The following is a 17,460-nucleotide window of genomic DNA, read 5'->3' as shown; positions in this document are numbered from 1 at the left end:
TCAGCAATAAAAAAGATGAACTACTGATATATACAAAAACATGTATAAATCTGAAATCCATCGTGCTAAATGAAAGACAGATTCAAAAGGCTGTATAGTGTATGAATGCATTTATACGATGTTCTGGAAAAGGCAAAGCTACAGAAAGGGAAGACAAATCAGTTGTTGCCAATGGTTAGGCTTGTCTTAAAGGGCTGACTACAGAGGGATCGCAGGAAGAAGTGTATGCAGGTCATGAAATTGTTCTGTTATCTTGATTGTGGTAGTGGTTACACAACCACGTATTTGTCAAAATTTATAGAACTGTACAAGAAAAAACACCAATTTTACTATATGTAAATTAAAAAATAAATAAAACCAAAAAAGGAGAATAGAATAAGAATTTAGAGTTGTGGTGCTCACAGAACATACAAGAAGACTGGAGAGAAAAAAATAAGACAATTAGAGGCTCAATCCAGTAATGCCAACTCTAACCAAGAGGCCCAAAAACGAGAATGAAGAAAATGGAGAGAAAGAAATAATTTTCATGATCATATAAGGAAAATGCTAGTATTGTAGGATACAAATGTTCAAATCGAGATTTAAAGGGTCCATGAAGTAGCTAGAATAAAAGCAAAAAAGATCAGCAGCAATGCCCCTAACAATGAAATTTCTTTAGTAAGGATAAAGAGATGATGCTAAAGCTCTGAGAGAGGAAAAACAGGTCATATATAAAAATCACAAATATAAATAACAATAAACTTCTCAAAAAGAAAAGAAGTAGAAGCTAGAAAACAATAGATTTCAAGAACTGAGGGCAAATTATTTCCAACCTAGTGTTTTAAACCAGTCTGTCAGTCTGATGAGTCGAAGGAGGCATTTTCAGACATGCAAGATCTCAAAAAAAAAAAGTACTGCCCTTTCTTTGGATGCTGAGGACCAAGGTGTGCCTGACCCAAGCCACGGTATTTTCAATAGCCTATTTTTTTTCATATACATGCAAAAGTTGAACAATGAATAAGGAAGACCAAATAACAGTGGATGCCTTTGAACTGTGGTGTTGGCGAAGAATATTGACTATATCACGTGCTGCCATAAGAACAAACGAATCTGTCTTGGAAGAAGTACAGCCAGAATGCTCCTTAAAAGCAAGGACAGCGAGACTTCCTCTCACGTATTTTGGACATGTTATCAAGAGGGACCAGCCCTGGAGAAGAATATCACAGTTGGTAAAGTGAGAGGGCTAGCGAAAAAGTGGAAGTCCCTCAACAAGATGGACTGACACAGCGGCTGCAACAATGGGCTCAAGCATAACAATTATGAGGATGGCTCAGGACCAGGCAGTGTTTTAAACTGTTATGCATAGGGTTGCTATGAGCTGGATCCAACTTGATGGCACCTAACAACAGTCTCAGGATGCTATTGGAGGATGTTTGAACAACAAAATTAAAAAAACAAAAACAGGCATGCAGTCCAGGAAACAGGGGAATCAGCACAAGAAAGAAGCAAATGGAATTTTCAGGATAAAAGGTAAGTCACAGGAGGACAGCTATTCAACAGAACTAGGGAACAATCAGTTCAGATTAGAGGAGGGAGAATTCCAGCACATCTTGGAAAAAAAAATAACAGAAGTTATACACTTCGGTTGGAGAGTCTGGGGATGTTTCTATAGAAAACTTAGCAAATGAAAAAAATAAAATGAGGGAAATAAAGTTTTACTGGAAAGGAAATATAATCAGTGAGCACTTGCTACACGGTTCAGATGTGAACAACACTGTACTTATGTAATCATAGTAATGTCAACACTGAAAACTGATCTCACAAACACTGATAAAAATAAATTAGGATGATGGGAAGACTATAGATATCCAATTTTTTTAAGCAAAAAAAAAACCACCACCAGGTTGAACATATTATTTAAAAACATATAAAATAATGTAATATGGTCACCTATAGTGTTTTTTTTTATAGGAAGCAGGATCACAGATGGGGAGGAATGGGACATAGGACTGCTGTTTCTCGCTGTAAACCTTGGAGAACTAATTCATATTTTAAGTTTTTTACATGTTACCTTAATAAAAATGTTACTCAGTGGTGAGCAAAAAACAGAATAGCATAATAAACTGGGAAAACAAATAAGAATTTTACAGATGAAGTAACAGGTTTAGACAATTACAAGACTTGTCAAAGTTTTCACATTCAATCAGTAATAATACTGAGACTAGGCTACAGTCTCTTGATTCTTCTGCCATTATTATGAAAAAAAATGGCGTATCAAAGAGGAAAAGATATGAGCAAAGGCTCAGAGGTAGTAAAATTACAGATTATGTTTCCTGAATCAGATCTTTTTTATAAAAGACACGTGGGACATTGTTAGATTTCATCCTATAAATAGAAAGTCATTTCAAGTCACTTAATATTGTCCTTTGAAATATCTACTGCACTTGAAATTTCCATTGGCTGACTAATCATTCTTCCACAACAAACCTGAAACCTCTGCAACAGTGGTTCTGAAGCAGAGGGCTTGTTAAAGTAAGACTGCTGAGCCCCATGCCCAGAGATTCTGATTCAATAGGTCTGATGTAGGTCCTGAAAATCTGCATGTCTAACAAGTTCCCAGGTGATGCTAATGCTGCTGGTCCAGGGACAACACTTTAAAAACCACTGCTCTAGAACAATGTGTACTACAAGTTATTAATAAGTGCTCCTCAAAAGAGAATCCCAAGGCCAAAATATCAAACTCTGTTTGACCTGATTTTTCCCAAACCTCCCCCCACCACACACACAGATCATTTATTAATGTTTCAAAGTTTGAGAAATGTTACTCTAGAAATTTCTGTGATCCAAACCTAAGGCTGTTGAATTACATAAGATACTGCATGTTTACTGCTTAGCACAAGTATGTGCTTAAATATTGACTGCTGTTTTTTTGTTAGCTGCTACGTGACAAATAGTTTCATGAAGAAATTATTCTCTGGTCAAAATAAAGAACCATTTACCTAAATTCTACTGGAATTTAGGCCAAAGTTCAAATATGGCCCCCAGTCAGAGGTTTCCCTACCCCTAATGAGATCTCTCCCTTTGACATCTGGAAATAATGGGAACAAAAAAGACTGAAGACTTTTTGGGCACTGTACCTCTGAGTATAAGTTAAAACAAAATAACAAAATAACATATTATTTGACTTGTCATGAAATTTTTAATTATAAGTATATATATATAAAACAATGCAATATATACCCAAAACCAAACCAAACCCAGTGCTGTCGAGTCAATTCCGACTCATAGCGACCCTACAGGACAGAGTAGAACTGCCCCATAGAGTTTCCAAGGAGCGCCTGGCGGATTCGAACTGCCGACCCTTTGGCTGGCAGCTGTTTAACACTTAACCGCTATGCCACCAGGGTTTCCAATGCAATATATAGCACATTATACTACTTTTTATATTGAAATTTAGCTTGAAACTGTGACTTTTTAATTTTACTTGATAGAACTAGTCTTCTTTCACTAATCAAATGGGGAAACCCTTTGTAGCACAACGTATGAATACTGATAGTTTTAATTCTAAGATAACAAACCTTCATGTTTTAACCAACTAAATGAGGTACATGCCTGGAATAGTTTTTTTTAAAGCATACATTTTTACATATAAGTTATAGTTGTATATGTACATGACATGCTGCTTGTAAATTTTCTGATTTCTGAGGCAATACGGTATCATAAAAATAATATTATATAAACTTTGTTATGCTACTTTAATATCTCTAAGTCTCAGTTTCCCCACCTGTAAAATGAAGGAGATGGGCTGCATGATCTTTAAGCTCTCTTCCAGGTCTAAGGATATGCGATGCCATGACTCAGCAGTGGATAACAGATTTGCCCTCCTTTCATATGGTCAAATTTGTGATCAACATTATGTGTAAAAAATAGCTTTAGGGTGATTAGCCTATTACCCTGACAAAAAGGGGTTGACTAACCCACATAAAAGTTAATGATATATCTGACCTTCCCAATTAAAATAAATGGCCCTAGATTTTTAAACAAACACATGTATATGCAATATGTGACGGAACCTAATGAAAGAGCAATCTGTTAAAACGCTCTGTACTAAATCATTTATTTCAATGATTTTTAGTACCAAATAACTTGGGACCAAATGGGAGAAATGACGCTTCAACTAACTCTATGTAATCTGTTTTTAAAGTCTTTCGTTACTGAAAAATATAATAGTAAACTTTTAAAATGTTTTTTAACAAACAGCACCCTAGAACCAGAACCCATCACTCCTTTTCCTGGTGGACATTCACACAGAACAGGATTTATAAAGGAAGAGAACACAATGGTTCTAAAACAAAACTTGGCAACACAGCCCTGTTTAACCTCCTCCTCATGTTTGGGAAGCAGAAAATAAACAGAAAAAAAGGGATAGATTTCCCAGAGCAGTGACCTAGTTCAAATGCAATGCACAATAAAAACTACCAAGAACCACTTCATTTCCTTCTCTCCTCACTTCCATCTGAGGCACTGTATGAGTATTAGAAGACAAAATGAAAAAGGAAGTAGTATTTTTAAAAAGATGTATCATACTGGCACAGGAATACTAAGGGTTGTTTTCTTTTGTTGTCTGTTTTTGACTTAAGATACTTGCAGTGTCTGGTCAGTCTAGAGACAGGGGATTAAGGCGGGGGGTGGGGAGGAGACCAGAATGTTCTTTTCTTTGTTTTAAAGCAGTGGAAAAATCTATTCATTTAAACCTCTAAAAGCCCCAGTGCCCTCGAGTAGATTCCAACTCATACTGACCCTATACGACAGAGTAGAACTGCCCCATAGTTTCCAAGGAGCGCCTGGTGGATTTAAACCTTTAAAAAAAAAAAAGTAAACTTTAATTCTCTAATTTTAGCTATAACCCCAGCTAGAGACTAAATTATGAATTTAAGTATGAAATTCTGCTTTCTGTATCATTTAGGACAGTATATTGTGAATTCCAGGGAAACATCTCTAAGCCTAGTCCTACTTCTTAAAAATTCTAACCAAGAGAAAATTACTTCAACATTTTTTTCAAACATGTCACACTATTGGTTTTGTCTTAGAAATCATCTACGAGGAAGTTAATTTTATTAATTCACAAATGGAAAAACTGAGATTCAGAAAATTACTGATTCTGGCCAAGGATTTAGGAATGTTTTCACTCCTAAATGTGGGGAATGTTATTATCCACCTACTTCACACTGGCTGTGGAGAACCAGTGTGTTCTTCTGAATAAACGGGAGATGAACGATAGAAAAAGTGCATGCCCTCTCACTTTGTATTATCTAGCAGACATCATTCCAACAGTGACTATCCAAGTTTAACAAAAAAGTACTCAGGAAGCACACCTGACAGTAAATGAATAAATTACAATACCGAGCCCTGGCGGCATGGCGCAGTGGTTAAGAACTCGGCTGCTAACCAAAAGGTTGGCAGTTCCAACCCACCAGCTGCTCCTTGGAAACTCTATGGGGCAGTTCTACGCTGTCCTATAGGGTCGCTGTAAGTCAGAATAGACTCAAGGTTTTTTTTTTTGGTACTGCCTCACTAGTTACCACCAAACAGCCTAAGAGTATATCTGAAAATAATTACTATGAATGAAAAATATTCCTGTTAGTCCTTTTTGCCAATTAGAAACAGTGCTATGAGATACACATTATAGACACCAAGTTAATAGTATGAGTATTAAGGTTGTTTGGTTTGTTTTAAACTTGATGAAAAAATGTGTTATGTTTTAAACTTGATGGGAAAAGTTTTAATTTGTTATGAAAACTGGGAGTTACTAAACCTATCATTCCTTGCAAAATTGTATACACGTGCGAGTAGGGAGAGACGTTGATAGTTTTGAATATTCTAAAGTGTTCCATGACCCAAAGTGGTTTAAGAACCTTTGACTTAGAGGGCACGAGCACCACTATCAGAACGAAATCATGTTCAAAGCTATTATAGAATGTCAATCAAAATAAACAATTCTAGCCAGAATGTGGTAAAAGAAATCATAAACAAATATTAAGAGTGTTAAATTCAAGAAGCATGTATTGTACACTTCTGTTTGAAGCTAATTTGTCCACCTTTTGTCTAGTCACTTATAAAAACTAAAAAGAACTATACAATATAAGAGGTTATGCTAGAGTATTCAAATGTGGAATTAACCATGTAATAAATAACTAAATCAATTGTCATTTGGTGGTTATCCTAAGCCTTTCTCCGTGTAATCTTTTATTGGAAAATACTATAGCTGCTGCTTTTTCTGTACCTTTGATTTTTAGTATCATGTAACTTTTACCACAAACCCCTTCAATACCATTAAGATACTGCCTAGAATCAATTGGTCTCAACCCACTGGAGCAAGGGAGAATGAAGAACGCCAAAGACAGAAGGTAATTATGAGCCTAAGAGACAGAAGGGACCACATAAACCAGACTACATCAGCCTGAGACCAGAACTAGATGGTGCCCGGGTACAACCGATGACTGCCCTGACAGGGAACACAACAGAGAACCCCTGAGGGAGCAGGAGAGCAGTGGGATGCAGACCTCAAATTCTCGTAAAAAGACCAGACTTAATGGTCTGAGTCTAGAGGTACCCCAGACATCATTGTCCCCAGACCCTCTGTTATCCCAAGACAGGAACCACTCCCAGGGCCAACTCTTCAGATAGGGATTGGACTGGAATATGAGATGGAAAACGATACTGGTGAAGAACGGGCTTCTTGGATCAAGTAGACACATGAGACTCTGTGTCTAATCCTAATCCTAATCAAGATCATTAGAAAAGATACATCAGTTATAAAAGTATATTCATCATTTATGGAAAACCTACTGTGTTTCAGTAGAGGACTCAAGAATGAGTAAGACGTAGTTCCTCCCCATCTAGACTGTAAGAGATCCTCCAAGGCAGGAACATGTCTTGAGTTCTTCTGATACAAAAGTAGATTTTCATTATGCATTTATGTTGGAAGATTAAATGAATGACTAAATAAATGGGCTTCAGAAATTTAGGAAGTAAACATGACAGCATCTGGTGATTGATCAGATAAAAAGGGTAAGAGATATAAGAGTTAAAGCCTGGAGGACTGACTAGATGGTGACACCATTAATTGAAATTGGAATTAAAAAAAGATGAAAAGGAAAAATATGATTTAGGTTTGAGGCACATTAAGTTTGAGGTGCTTACAGAATACACAGACATACATGACCAAAAAAACTGTTGCCGTCAAGTCGATTTCAACTCATAGCAACCCTATAGGACAGAGCAGAACTGCCCCATAGGGTTTCCAAGGAGCAGCTGGTGGATTCAAACTGCTGACTATTTGATTAGCTGCTGTAGTTCTTAATCACTGCACCACCAGAGCTCCAACATGACCAAGAGGCAACTGGAAATACCAGTCACCTCAAATCAGAGTTAAGAGATACAGGCAGGGGAGCCATCAGTAGTAGCAGCTCTGGAAATGAAAATACCAAGAAATAATATATAAAAAGGATCAAAAAGAGAACCGTAGAACACAAATATTCAAGAAGAAAACAAGAGCCAATAAATAACTTGCAACTGGCAGTTTTTCCACATGGATTCTTTGAGTAGCAACCAGTTTGCTTTTAAATAGCAATGTAAAAGCTAAAATGGATTATGTACCTGTGGCTGTCATACAATCTGAATTTCTTGGGATAGTCCTACTTCAAATATTCTATCCTACTGTTCCATAAATGATTAAAATATCCTAGATTTCAGTGTTCCAATTACAACTCCCAGACCATACCTTGGATCTTTAAGTGACATAAAAGTCCTTTTTCAGATGATGTCCTGAGTTGACTTTCCTCAATTGCGAAATTGGACAAGACTATTTCATAGAGATTAATTCATGTAAAATGCTTTGACTGGTACCTGATACATACTAAGTGCTCAAGTGCGAACTGCAATTGTTATTTTTCATTCCCTCCACCTTGTGAAATTAGCGGTACTAGTTGTAGAGCAGAAAACTGATCACCACATGGCTATCATGACCACCCATTTGAATTTTCTCCAAAAACTGACTTCAAATAATCTGTCCAGATATTTCACTTCTCAAACTATATGTAGATTTTTTATCATCTCTGGAAATTTAATGTTATGAATAAATAACAGGGATTACATAGGTGCTTATACCATAATAACCCCAACCAAACCCATTGCTGTCAAGTGGATTCAGACTCACAGCGACCTTACAGGACAAAGCAGAACTGCCCCATAGGGGTTACAAGGCTGTATATCATTACGGAAGCAGACTGCCACATCTTTCTCCCACAAAGCATAATAAAAGGCCAAGAAAAGTTACCGGTATTACTGCTAGTCACTTGTGACTTTTTAGTCTTGGAAAACTCTTCCTAAAACTATCAATCAAGAAAGTGGTACAGAACATTTTTTATTGTCCTCTGTATAATCTGCCTTTAAAAGCATACAAATTAGCGCTCTAAAGTGTCTATAAATCATACTTGACAATACTTTTAGACATGACTACTTTTAAATGTTCCCAAGCCTCACATCAAGTTTATTGGATATGCTATTTTACCATCAATTCCTTCCAGCTCTTATTGTCTTCCCTTTCAAATTATAAGCACGCTGTCATCCAAAATGCTCACCTCACAAGGTCATCCTACGACCTCACTTTTCACCTACTCCACCACTATAAACTTTCTACTATTATTACCTTATTATCTGTCCATCCCTGAACCTATCCACAATGTGAATTTCCCAAAATACTAAACCCTCTTTTGCTTCCTTATCCTCTAATAGAAAACTGCTAAATAAACTGCATTCCACTTACTCACTGATTTAAAAGAACCTGAAGCTGTTTTTTGAAGCTGTGGTGGCATAGTGGTTAAGTGCTACAGCTGCTAACCAAAGGGTCAGCAGTTCAAATCTGCCAGGTGCTCCTTGGAAACTCTACAGGACAGTTCTACTCTGTCCTATAGGGTTGCTGAGTCAGAATCGACTCAACGGCACTGGGTTTGGTTTGGTTTGAAGCTGTTATCAGCCATGTAATAAAACCAAACATTTAACTTTATTGAGCAAATCTTTTAAACAGAATTTTGATTACCATTTTTTTCTCATAAGGACTAAATTAGATGTGAAATTGGCAATTAATTTCTTAGCCTGTTTCCTCATCTGAGTGGTTCGGCCTAGATGTTCTTTAAATTTTCTTCCAGCTCCAAAATTCTACAATTCCTTGTCTTAGTCTTTATTCGTTCAACCTAAGTATCAATCCACAGCATTGTGACAGATTCCAAACAACTAAGGAATCACAGATTTCTAAGTCTGACTCTATGTCCTAGGTAAGGTAGAGAATGCGTCGTCATAAACCAAAGGAAAACAAAGTAAGTGAAGTGAATTGAACAACTTCTGAAAATAAACAAAACCATCCTTGGAAGGGATCAGTGTAACCAAATATTAGGCAAACAATTATAAAGAACCAAAAAATGTATGTATATTATATTATAGTATGGTAAAAAGAGCACAGGACTAGGAGTAAAGGAATTGTTTCTAGTGCCATCTCTGCCAAAAGCTGTTATTTTGGGCAAGTCATAACTTCTGGCCTCTTTCCTCATTTAAAAACAATGGAATTGGACTACATAATCTTGAGGATCCCTGCCAACTCAAAATGATTCTAAAGTATCCTTTGATTTAGAACCCCACAAGTGATATAAAATTTCACAAAGGTGTAGTCAGAAATGTTACACAATTGACACCATTGGCTTAACTCTCCACGAAATGAAATAATGAAATCTAGGTTAATATGCAATGATTATGGCACTGTGAATTCTCAACTATGTATAGATTACTCACTTTTTAGATTATTCTCAGCAAAATTTTAATCCAAGTTGGCTTCCTCTTGCTACCCAGAGCACTTCTTAGCCACCACCTTCTACGCTTAGTAAGAACGTATTTTAATATTAGCCTAAGTAAAACACAATTGGGAAAATAAATCTACAAACCTTATATAAAGCATCCCAAGTTAAAATGTTTCAAACATTCAACATATTGGGATAATATAATGGAATGTAGGTCTTCCTCATAAATGTTCTATTTTTTCAGATAAACTTTCTACCAGAGAACTATGGACACTTAGGAGTAATCTCGTGTATTTTAAAGGTCTTGAGACCACTTACTTTAATTAGAAAGAATTCCATAATGTACCTATCTCAAGTTATCCTGTAAACTTTAAAACCACATCTTTAAGTCATTATCCACATCAGAGCATTTCTTATTTGTAACTAATTCAGAGAGCATATAAATTGTAAATTTCTATATGTTACAGTAATGTTCCAGGACCAATGTGGGGGGCAGTCCTTAAAAAGTAACAGTAAACCCTACTGGTAGAAGTCCTTTTTGATTTCTTCTCAAAGTAGTAAAGCGTTGACATTGGGCAAGATTATTTTGCTATTTCAGAGAAAAAAAGTGAACATATCCACTCCACTCTATTCTTTGGGATGAAAGTAGTTTCTCCAAGTACAACAGAAAAACTGCCTTCATAGTTAATCTTTTTTTAGGCAATTATTGAGCTTTTTATTTCACAGAGTACAATATATCATTTTTGCTTGTCTTTTTTTTTTTTTTTTTGGAATTTGGTTCCTTGGATTATGAATCTAAAAATGCTGACCCTCATACAAAGATATTTTTTAAAAGTGTTACTGTTTCATTTTCTAGTCTAAGAGACAGCAAACTGACTACATGTATAGTTCTTGCCAAAACACTTCATCTTAAGAAGTTTTCAAATCTCATGTTTTTTTTAATGATTCCAAACGCATGTGTGATTCTAGGATAAAAATTGTGAATGCCCACTACGTGTTTTACTAAAATATGAATGAAGATTAGGGAAAATCTAGCAAGTTTACTAAATTGCAAATAGGATTTGGACCCAAATGCAAATGTTCATACCATAAAGTTTTCTAAGCATTCTATAGATGTAGTTTATTAACTGATATTACTCTGCAAATATGTATTATATATTTGACTTAATCACATCCCATACGTTGGATTTGGGGGTGTTTTTAAAGCGTTGAGAGTTTAGTGTTTATTTTTGTAATCCAACAACTTTATCCAAAAATGCAGAAAATTTTTCTGGCTGGCCAGGAGGAAAACATTTCAGTGTTGATAAGTCCATTGACTGTAACAGCCCAGGAAGCGTGCTAAAACAAAAGAAGAAAAATATTAAGTAACATGGGAGAAAATTCCATAATTCATCTGCTGCCCACTTGATGACTGACTCTAACTTCCAAGAATACAGCGCTGCTTTCCAAACTGTACAAATGAATTTTAAATGTATTTTAATAATATAAGTATTCACACTTAGAAAAGATTACTAAAGCAAAACAAATAGTACATAATGCCAATATTAATTCAATAATTTATCTTTTGTATCAACTATTTCAGAAATGTTATTTCATGAAAGATGTATTCACATGGCTTTGTAATACTACTTAGGACTAGGCACAAAAAAATTGAAGCACAATTAATTTATGAAAAAGGAATAAATGAAGCCAGAAGTAATAGCAGCCAGATAAGAAAGATAAGCTGGGGAGACTATTAGGTCATCCCTTACAATTGTGAAATAACTTTTTCTGCTGGTAATTTACTATCATAAATCCATATATAATTAAGCAATACGTGATCACCATGCATGTTGGAAAGGTTCTAAACTGCAACATAAAACTAACACCTCAGAAATTTCATTAAGCCAGTCACTTAAATTAGTACAGACATACAACCACCCAGCCTAGATTTTGGGAAAATGATTTACCTGAAAGGAAAACACAACCAATTATTGAAATTCTTACTGCTTTCATGTATGTGACTTTCTTGAATATAAGACTTTTAAACTGCAACAATAGAATAAATTGGAGACTTGTACAGCTAGCTTCCTTTTCAGCCTGAGTAAAATGTCAGGATGTGTTTATGAAATCACTGTTTTACTGTTTTTAATGTACTGACATAAAATCAAAGCTAATTTAGAATGAAAACACTCATCAAAAGTCTCGGGAAAAATTGATCTGCATAAACCAATTAAGAAGATGAGAGTGTACTCCTTTAAAAAATAATGTTAACCCCTAACAATCTCAACTACCTAAGGGCAGACAGATATGCCCACTATTGGAAGCCTAAATAATTTTAACTAAGTTCCTTCCGACTCACAATACTTTAAGGCTGGCTTCTATATTACAAAGCCACCCTGACATTCCTTCTCCTTCATCACTACCAGGATGAGGACCAACAATTATTCTTGAAACAATCAATGAGTCTGTCTCCCCTCAATGAGAATGGGGGTCTTTTGGTTTGTTCACTGATGCATACCAAGTGCCTACAACAGTACCTGACACATATTTAATAAATAATTTACTGAGTGCCTGAGATAGAAGCAGTAAAATTAAAAAAGCTTCTTACATTCTAGCCAGTTTCTTCTAGTTTATTTTATATTTTAAAATTAATTTCAATTTACTATAACATAAAATGTGGGGCAGTTCTACCCTGTCCTATAGGGTCACTATGAGTCAGAATCGACTCAACGGCACTGGGTTTTGGGTTATAACATAAAATATATTTTTTTCTAATACTTTCATAAAGTATTTATTTTTTGAAATATGAAATTAGGATAGGTTTTAAAGTCAAACAACTGGGAATTACTGACCTGACCTTTTTGCAAGCTTCTGGTGTCTTAAGGGAAGCCTACTAGAAAACAAGCCAGCAGTTTTCTTCATCCTTCTACTGTGATGTTGATCAGTTCTTCTTGAATTTTAGTATACTTCTAGAAAATAGTACTCCTTACCAGAAAGTAATTCCTCTGCTTAAAATGCTCCAATCGCTTCTCACTGAACATAGAATAAAATCAGAACTCTTATATAAGCTACCCCCGCCCAGCATCATCTGGTACTACACTCTCCCTTGCTCACTATGAACCTATCACATGAACCTTCCCTCTATTCCTCAAACACTTCAAACTCATTCCTACCTCAGGGCCTTTTTAACTGCTGTTCCCTTTGCTTCCAGAGCATCACATGACTGACTCTTCCTTGTCATTCAGGTCTCGCTCAAATGTCATGTACCTAGTCATGCCTTCCCTGACCATCCTATCTAGTCTTCACCTCAGCTATCATATCATCCTTACTTTCTTCATAGCACATTTCATCATATGAAATCCTCTTGATCATTTATTACTTGTGAACTTGTTCACTGTTTATCTCCCATCATTAGAATGTGATCAGGAACTTTGTCTCTTGTTTCCCACTGCACCCTCAGCACCTAAAACAGTGCCTGGTACATACTTAAGTGTAACTGAATAAATAAATGTGTAGGGATTCCAGTGGATGTGCTGAAGGCAAAATCCTCATTAAAAATAAATGCTTTCCTTGAAAAAAAAGTCTAAATGAAGAACAAAAAAGTTGTATTCCCAGAGATTTATGCACCCAGATGAACATGCACCTATGCACACACACACACACATTCGGATTATCATATACAAAGAAAGAGCCACAGATACACAAAGAAGTACAACACACAAACCAGTCAAAGTAGAAAATAAATGAGAGGGTTTTATAGGTGAGAAAATCAAAGTACGTTTGATAGGTGGAAGAAGGTAAGAGGCAGAAGAGACAGGCAGGCAAGTGAGTAAGGCTATAAAAACAGCTAGGAAAGAATTAAGACAAGGTCAGTTAAACAATCAGTCTATAGTATACCTGCAGGTACAGTAGAAGAGATGCCCCTCTTTGTGTAGCTGCTTTGCCAATTCCAGCTGATGATTGTTCATCAACTTTTCATTTATGACAACTACAAGTGGCTTTCCCTTTTCCAGAGTCTCCAAACAGCTTCCTGCACCTACAAAAATATATCAAAATTTGTTAATATAGTTTTTAAAAAAAGACACTCCAAACTAAACCCCCACTACCACTGAGTTGATTCTGATTCACAGTGTCCCCACAGGGCTTCCAAGGGTGCAAATCTTTACAGAAGCAGATTGTCACATCTTTCTCCATGGAGCAGCTGGTGGGTTCGAACCTCTGATCTTTTGGTTGGCAGCCGAAGGCTTTAACCACTGTGCCACCAGTGTTCCTTTAAGGTGCTCCACCATTCTTTATAGCTACAACTCAAAAGTTAATTGGCAGAACCACAAATCAGGCCTTTCAATTACCTATTTAAAATGAGAAAAGTAGTTATCAATTGCTCTCTAAGAAGCGACTTTAAAAATACATTACTTTATCATCTCCGACAATATTATGGCCTATGATTCAGTGCTTTGTCACTTGCCCTCTAGTCAAATGCCCTGGGAATAGCCTTGAATCCAGTTAAGATCCAGGTTCAACATACTTTAAGTGACGTTTCCACTCAAAACAAACAACAACAAAAAAACCCCAAACCCATTGCCATCAAATCGAGCCTTCAGTAGTGGGAGGGGAGGACCCTTGTCCTCAAGCGGATTCCAACTCATGGTGACCCCATGGATTATATAGTAGAACTGCTCCACAAAGTTTTTTTGGCTCTAATCTTTATAGAAGCAGATTGCCAGGCTTCCCCCGTGCACCACTCGGTGGGATCTTTTGAATCGCCAACCTTTAGGTTAGTAGAGACCTAGAGCCCTGTAGAACAGTAACCACTGGTGCCACTCGCACCAATAAAGAAAAACCCTGACTACTCCTTGAGTCTGTTAGGTAAACCAGAAAAAAAAATACCAAACAAACCCATTGCCATTAAATCAATTCCAACTCACAGTGACCCTGTTAAGTAGCATCCCCAAAATAGTGGAGAACAGATCTCCATGAATGTGCACATATACAACATTAGGACAATCCAACTTTGAAATCCAAAATCCTTTAAATAAATAAATAAACCAGTTGCTGTCAAGTTGATTCAACTCATAGTGACCCTATAAGACAGAGTAGAACTGCCCCATAGGGTTTCCAAGGAGTGCCTGGTGGATTTAAACTGCCAACCTTTTGGTTAGCAACTGTAGCTCTTAACCACTATACCACCAAGGTTTCCTAAATTCTTTAGATATCTCAAATGGGAGAGAGCAGACTGATAAGTAGATAAATCCTTTTTAGACAGACTATTTTAGACAGTATACAAGGGTAGTAGTTAAGAACACAGACTCCAACACCAGACTGTTAAAAGTCTGTCCATCACTTACTGGCTGGACAAGTTATTTAACCTCTCTGCCTCAGCGTCTTCATTTGAAAAATAGATACTAATAGTACTTAAATTCATAGGATTGTTTGGGAGGATGAAAGGAGTTAATACACACAAAGCTCAAAGAACATTACCAAAAGCTGTTAGCTATTATCCTACACATTTTTAATGGCCAATCTGTCTGTAATGTCTATTTCTAATGGCTTTTCTCTCCTCAAACCATTTAGACTTTTTAAGAATAAATAAACTCCTCACTCAGGTATCCAGCAGTCACAATCACAATACCCGCCAAAAACTTCTTAAGGTACTGACAGTCTGATTACTAGACAACCAGCATTGTTTTCTGAAGAGCAGACAATGATGGTTATTAAAGAACGTTCTTGACCGCATTCATTTCACACTCACATTTAGTAGAAATGTAAAAAATCTTTCAAAACCAATTTCTCAGATCAATCCAACACATTTCTTCAATTGGACCCCAGCAGATATAAGGCCGAATACTAATCTCAAGACTGTTATTGGATAAATCCTTCTGCCTGTGTTTAGGGTTTCTAAGGCTGGGTTAACAAAAAAAAAAAAAAAAACCCAGTTGCGTTGAGTCCATTCCGACTTATCTTCTCTCACTCAGAAAAAGTAAATTTTCTCCAATAAAGTTCCCAATTGTTACATTTAAATAACTCAAATAATCATTAGATTCAAAGGGGCTACAGTTAAGTTAGTGCAGTGATTTTTACCTCAAGGTTCAAATTCTTTATTGCCTATCAAAAATCGAACCGAGATTCCAAGGCACTTTACCTGCATGACTAACAACAAGATCTGCTTTCTGAAGGTCTTCTTTTAATGAATCCTTGTAGTTGTAAACATCCAGAGTAAATGACTCAGTACTGAATGGTTCAGGTACCACGGTGCCTCTACCAATCTGTAGGACAAGTCGGCTGTACCCAAGACTCTTGATTATCTAAAACGGGGGAGGAAAAAAAGCGACCCTTTAATCAGGCTACTGTGAAAACAACAGTAACAACCGCAAACCCTAAAGTCAGTGTGCAGACTTGAGCACGAGCTGCCAAATATTCTAACGGGATTCAGGTGGTTTTCCTCAAGAATCCTTTGACCTGGACCTGACAAGGTGCTTCAGTAGCCCTAATGAATGCACGCGACCCAGCTCACCAAGTGGTGAAATAAACCGGTCCCGGAGAGATATGACAGCAGGCAAAGACTTAGGAAAAAGCGTCAAGTGGGGCGGGAATCAAGCAACCAGTTCGTTCGCCTCACAGACTTGGTTGGCTGAGAGAAGCGGCCGCCTGAGGAGAGGACCCGCTCAGGAGCCGGTCGTCCTCTGAGGAGCGGGAAAAGCTCCGCTCCGGCAGGGGCGAGGGCGGGGCGAGGCCAGACAGGCGCCAGGAAGGCGGCGGGGGGGGGACGAGGAGCTGGCGCCCACCGCTAGGTCTGGGAGGCACAGGCGGAGCGGCGAGGGGGCGGGCAGGCGAGCGCCTCAAGTCCGAGGGGCGGAGCCGTGGGCAGAAGGGGCGGGGCCGGAGAATCGGAGGGGGGAAGCTTGTGACAGGAGGGGAGGAGCCTGAGAAAGAAGGCGCGGGGGAAGGGCTCTGAGAAGCTGGGCGGGGAAGCGGGAAGAGGGAGGCGGAGGGGGGGCCAAAAAACGGGCAGCGGCACCTGAGGTGAAGCTTTTTCTCTAGCAGCGCTGCTAGCTGGGAAGGTTAGCGAGGCTACAAGTAAGGCTTGTGAAAGCGAGAGGCCAGCAAAGCGAAGCTTGCGAAGCCGCCGCTGGCCCGCCTTCCTCACTCACTTGAAGAGTGTCCTGCGCCGAAACACACGCAATGAGGTCGTCAAAGCTGGTGGTCCCGACAGTAACGAACAGGCACTTCATCGCGCGGGTTTCACAGCCCTGCATCACAAGGGCCGGATGTGACGTCAGGAGGCCACGCGAGCTGCCGCCACTGGCTCTGAGGTGGAGGCGAAAGCCCGCCATGGCCACTAGAGGGCGGCGAGACCTTGGTCTGTGTCACTGGTGTGGTGGGACCAAGGACTACTAAGGGCATTTTCACTAGATCACTGAGCTTTTGCTGTGTGCCAGGACTGTTCTAAGCCTTTTGCGCATAGGAGCTCATGGAACCCTCACAAGAACGGGGTGGGGAATTGCCAATTTCAATTAACTTTTTTTTTAATGCGGTTAAAACAACAGAAAAACTAACACCTTATCCTAAGCATAAAGCCCCTGGGTGGTGCAAGTTAAGTGATCAACCACCAGCCAAAGGTTGGAGATTCCAGTCCACCCAGAGAGAGGCA

General features: G+C 38.0%; 1 protein-coding gene across 1 annotated transcript in view; it reads right to left on the bottom strand.

Moving 5' to 3' along the window:
* Window positions 1–17,443, bottom strand: part of ALG13 (ALG13 UDP-N-acetylglucosaminyltransferase subunit) — a 72,464-nt gene extending 55,021 nt beyond the window's left edge. The window contains 3 exon segments of the mRNA XM_023553903.2: window positions 13,710–13,848; window positions 15,952–16,114; window positions 16,961–17,443. Of these exon segments, the coding sequence (XP_023409671.2) occupies window positions 13,710–13,848; window positions 15,952–16,114; window positions 16,961–17,143 (485 nt within the window). The 5' untranslated portion in view covers window positions 17,144–17,443.
* Window positions 17,444–17,460: the final 17 nt, after the last annotated feature.

This window comes from Loxodonta africana, chromosome X (genome assembly GCF_030014295.1).
Source record: "Loxodonta africana isolate mLoxAfr1 chromosome X, mLoxAfr1.hap2, whole genome shotgun sequence".
In the NCBI taxonomy this organism is placed as follows: Eukaryota; Metazoa; Chordata; class Mammalia; order Proboscidea; family Elephantidae; genus Loxodonta; species Loxodonta africana.
The sequence above is the reverse complement of the archived record's forward strand: the minus strand, read 5'-3'. Positions and strand labels throughout refer to the sequence as shown.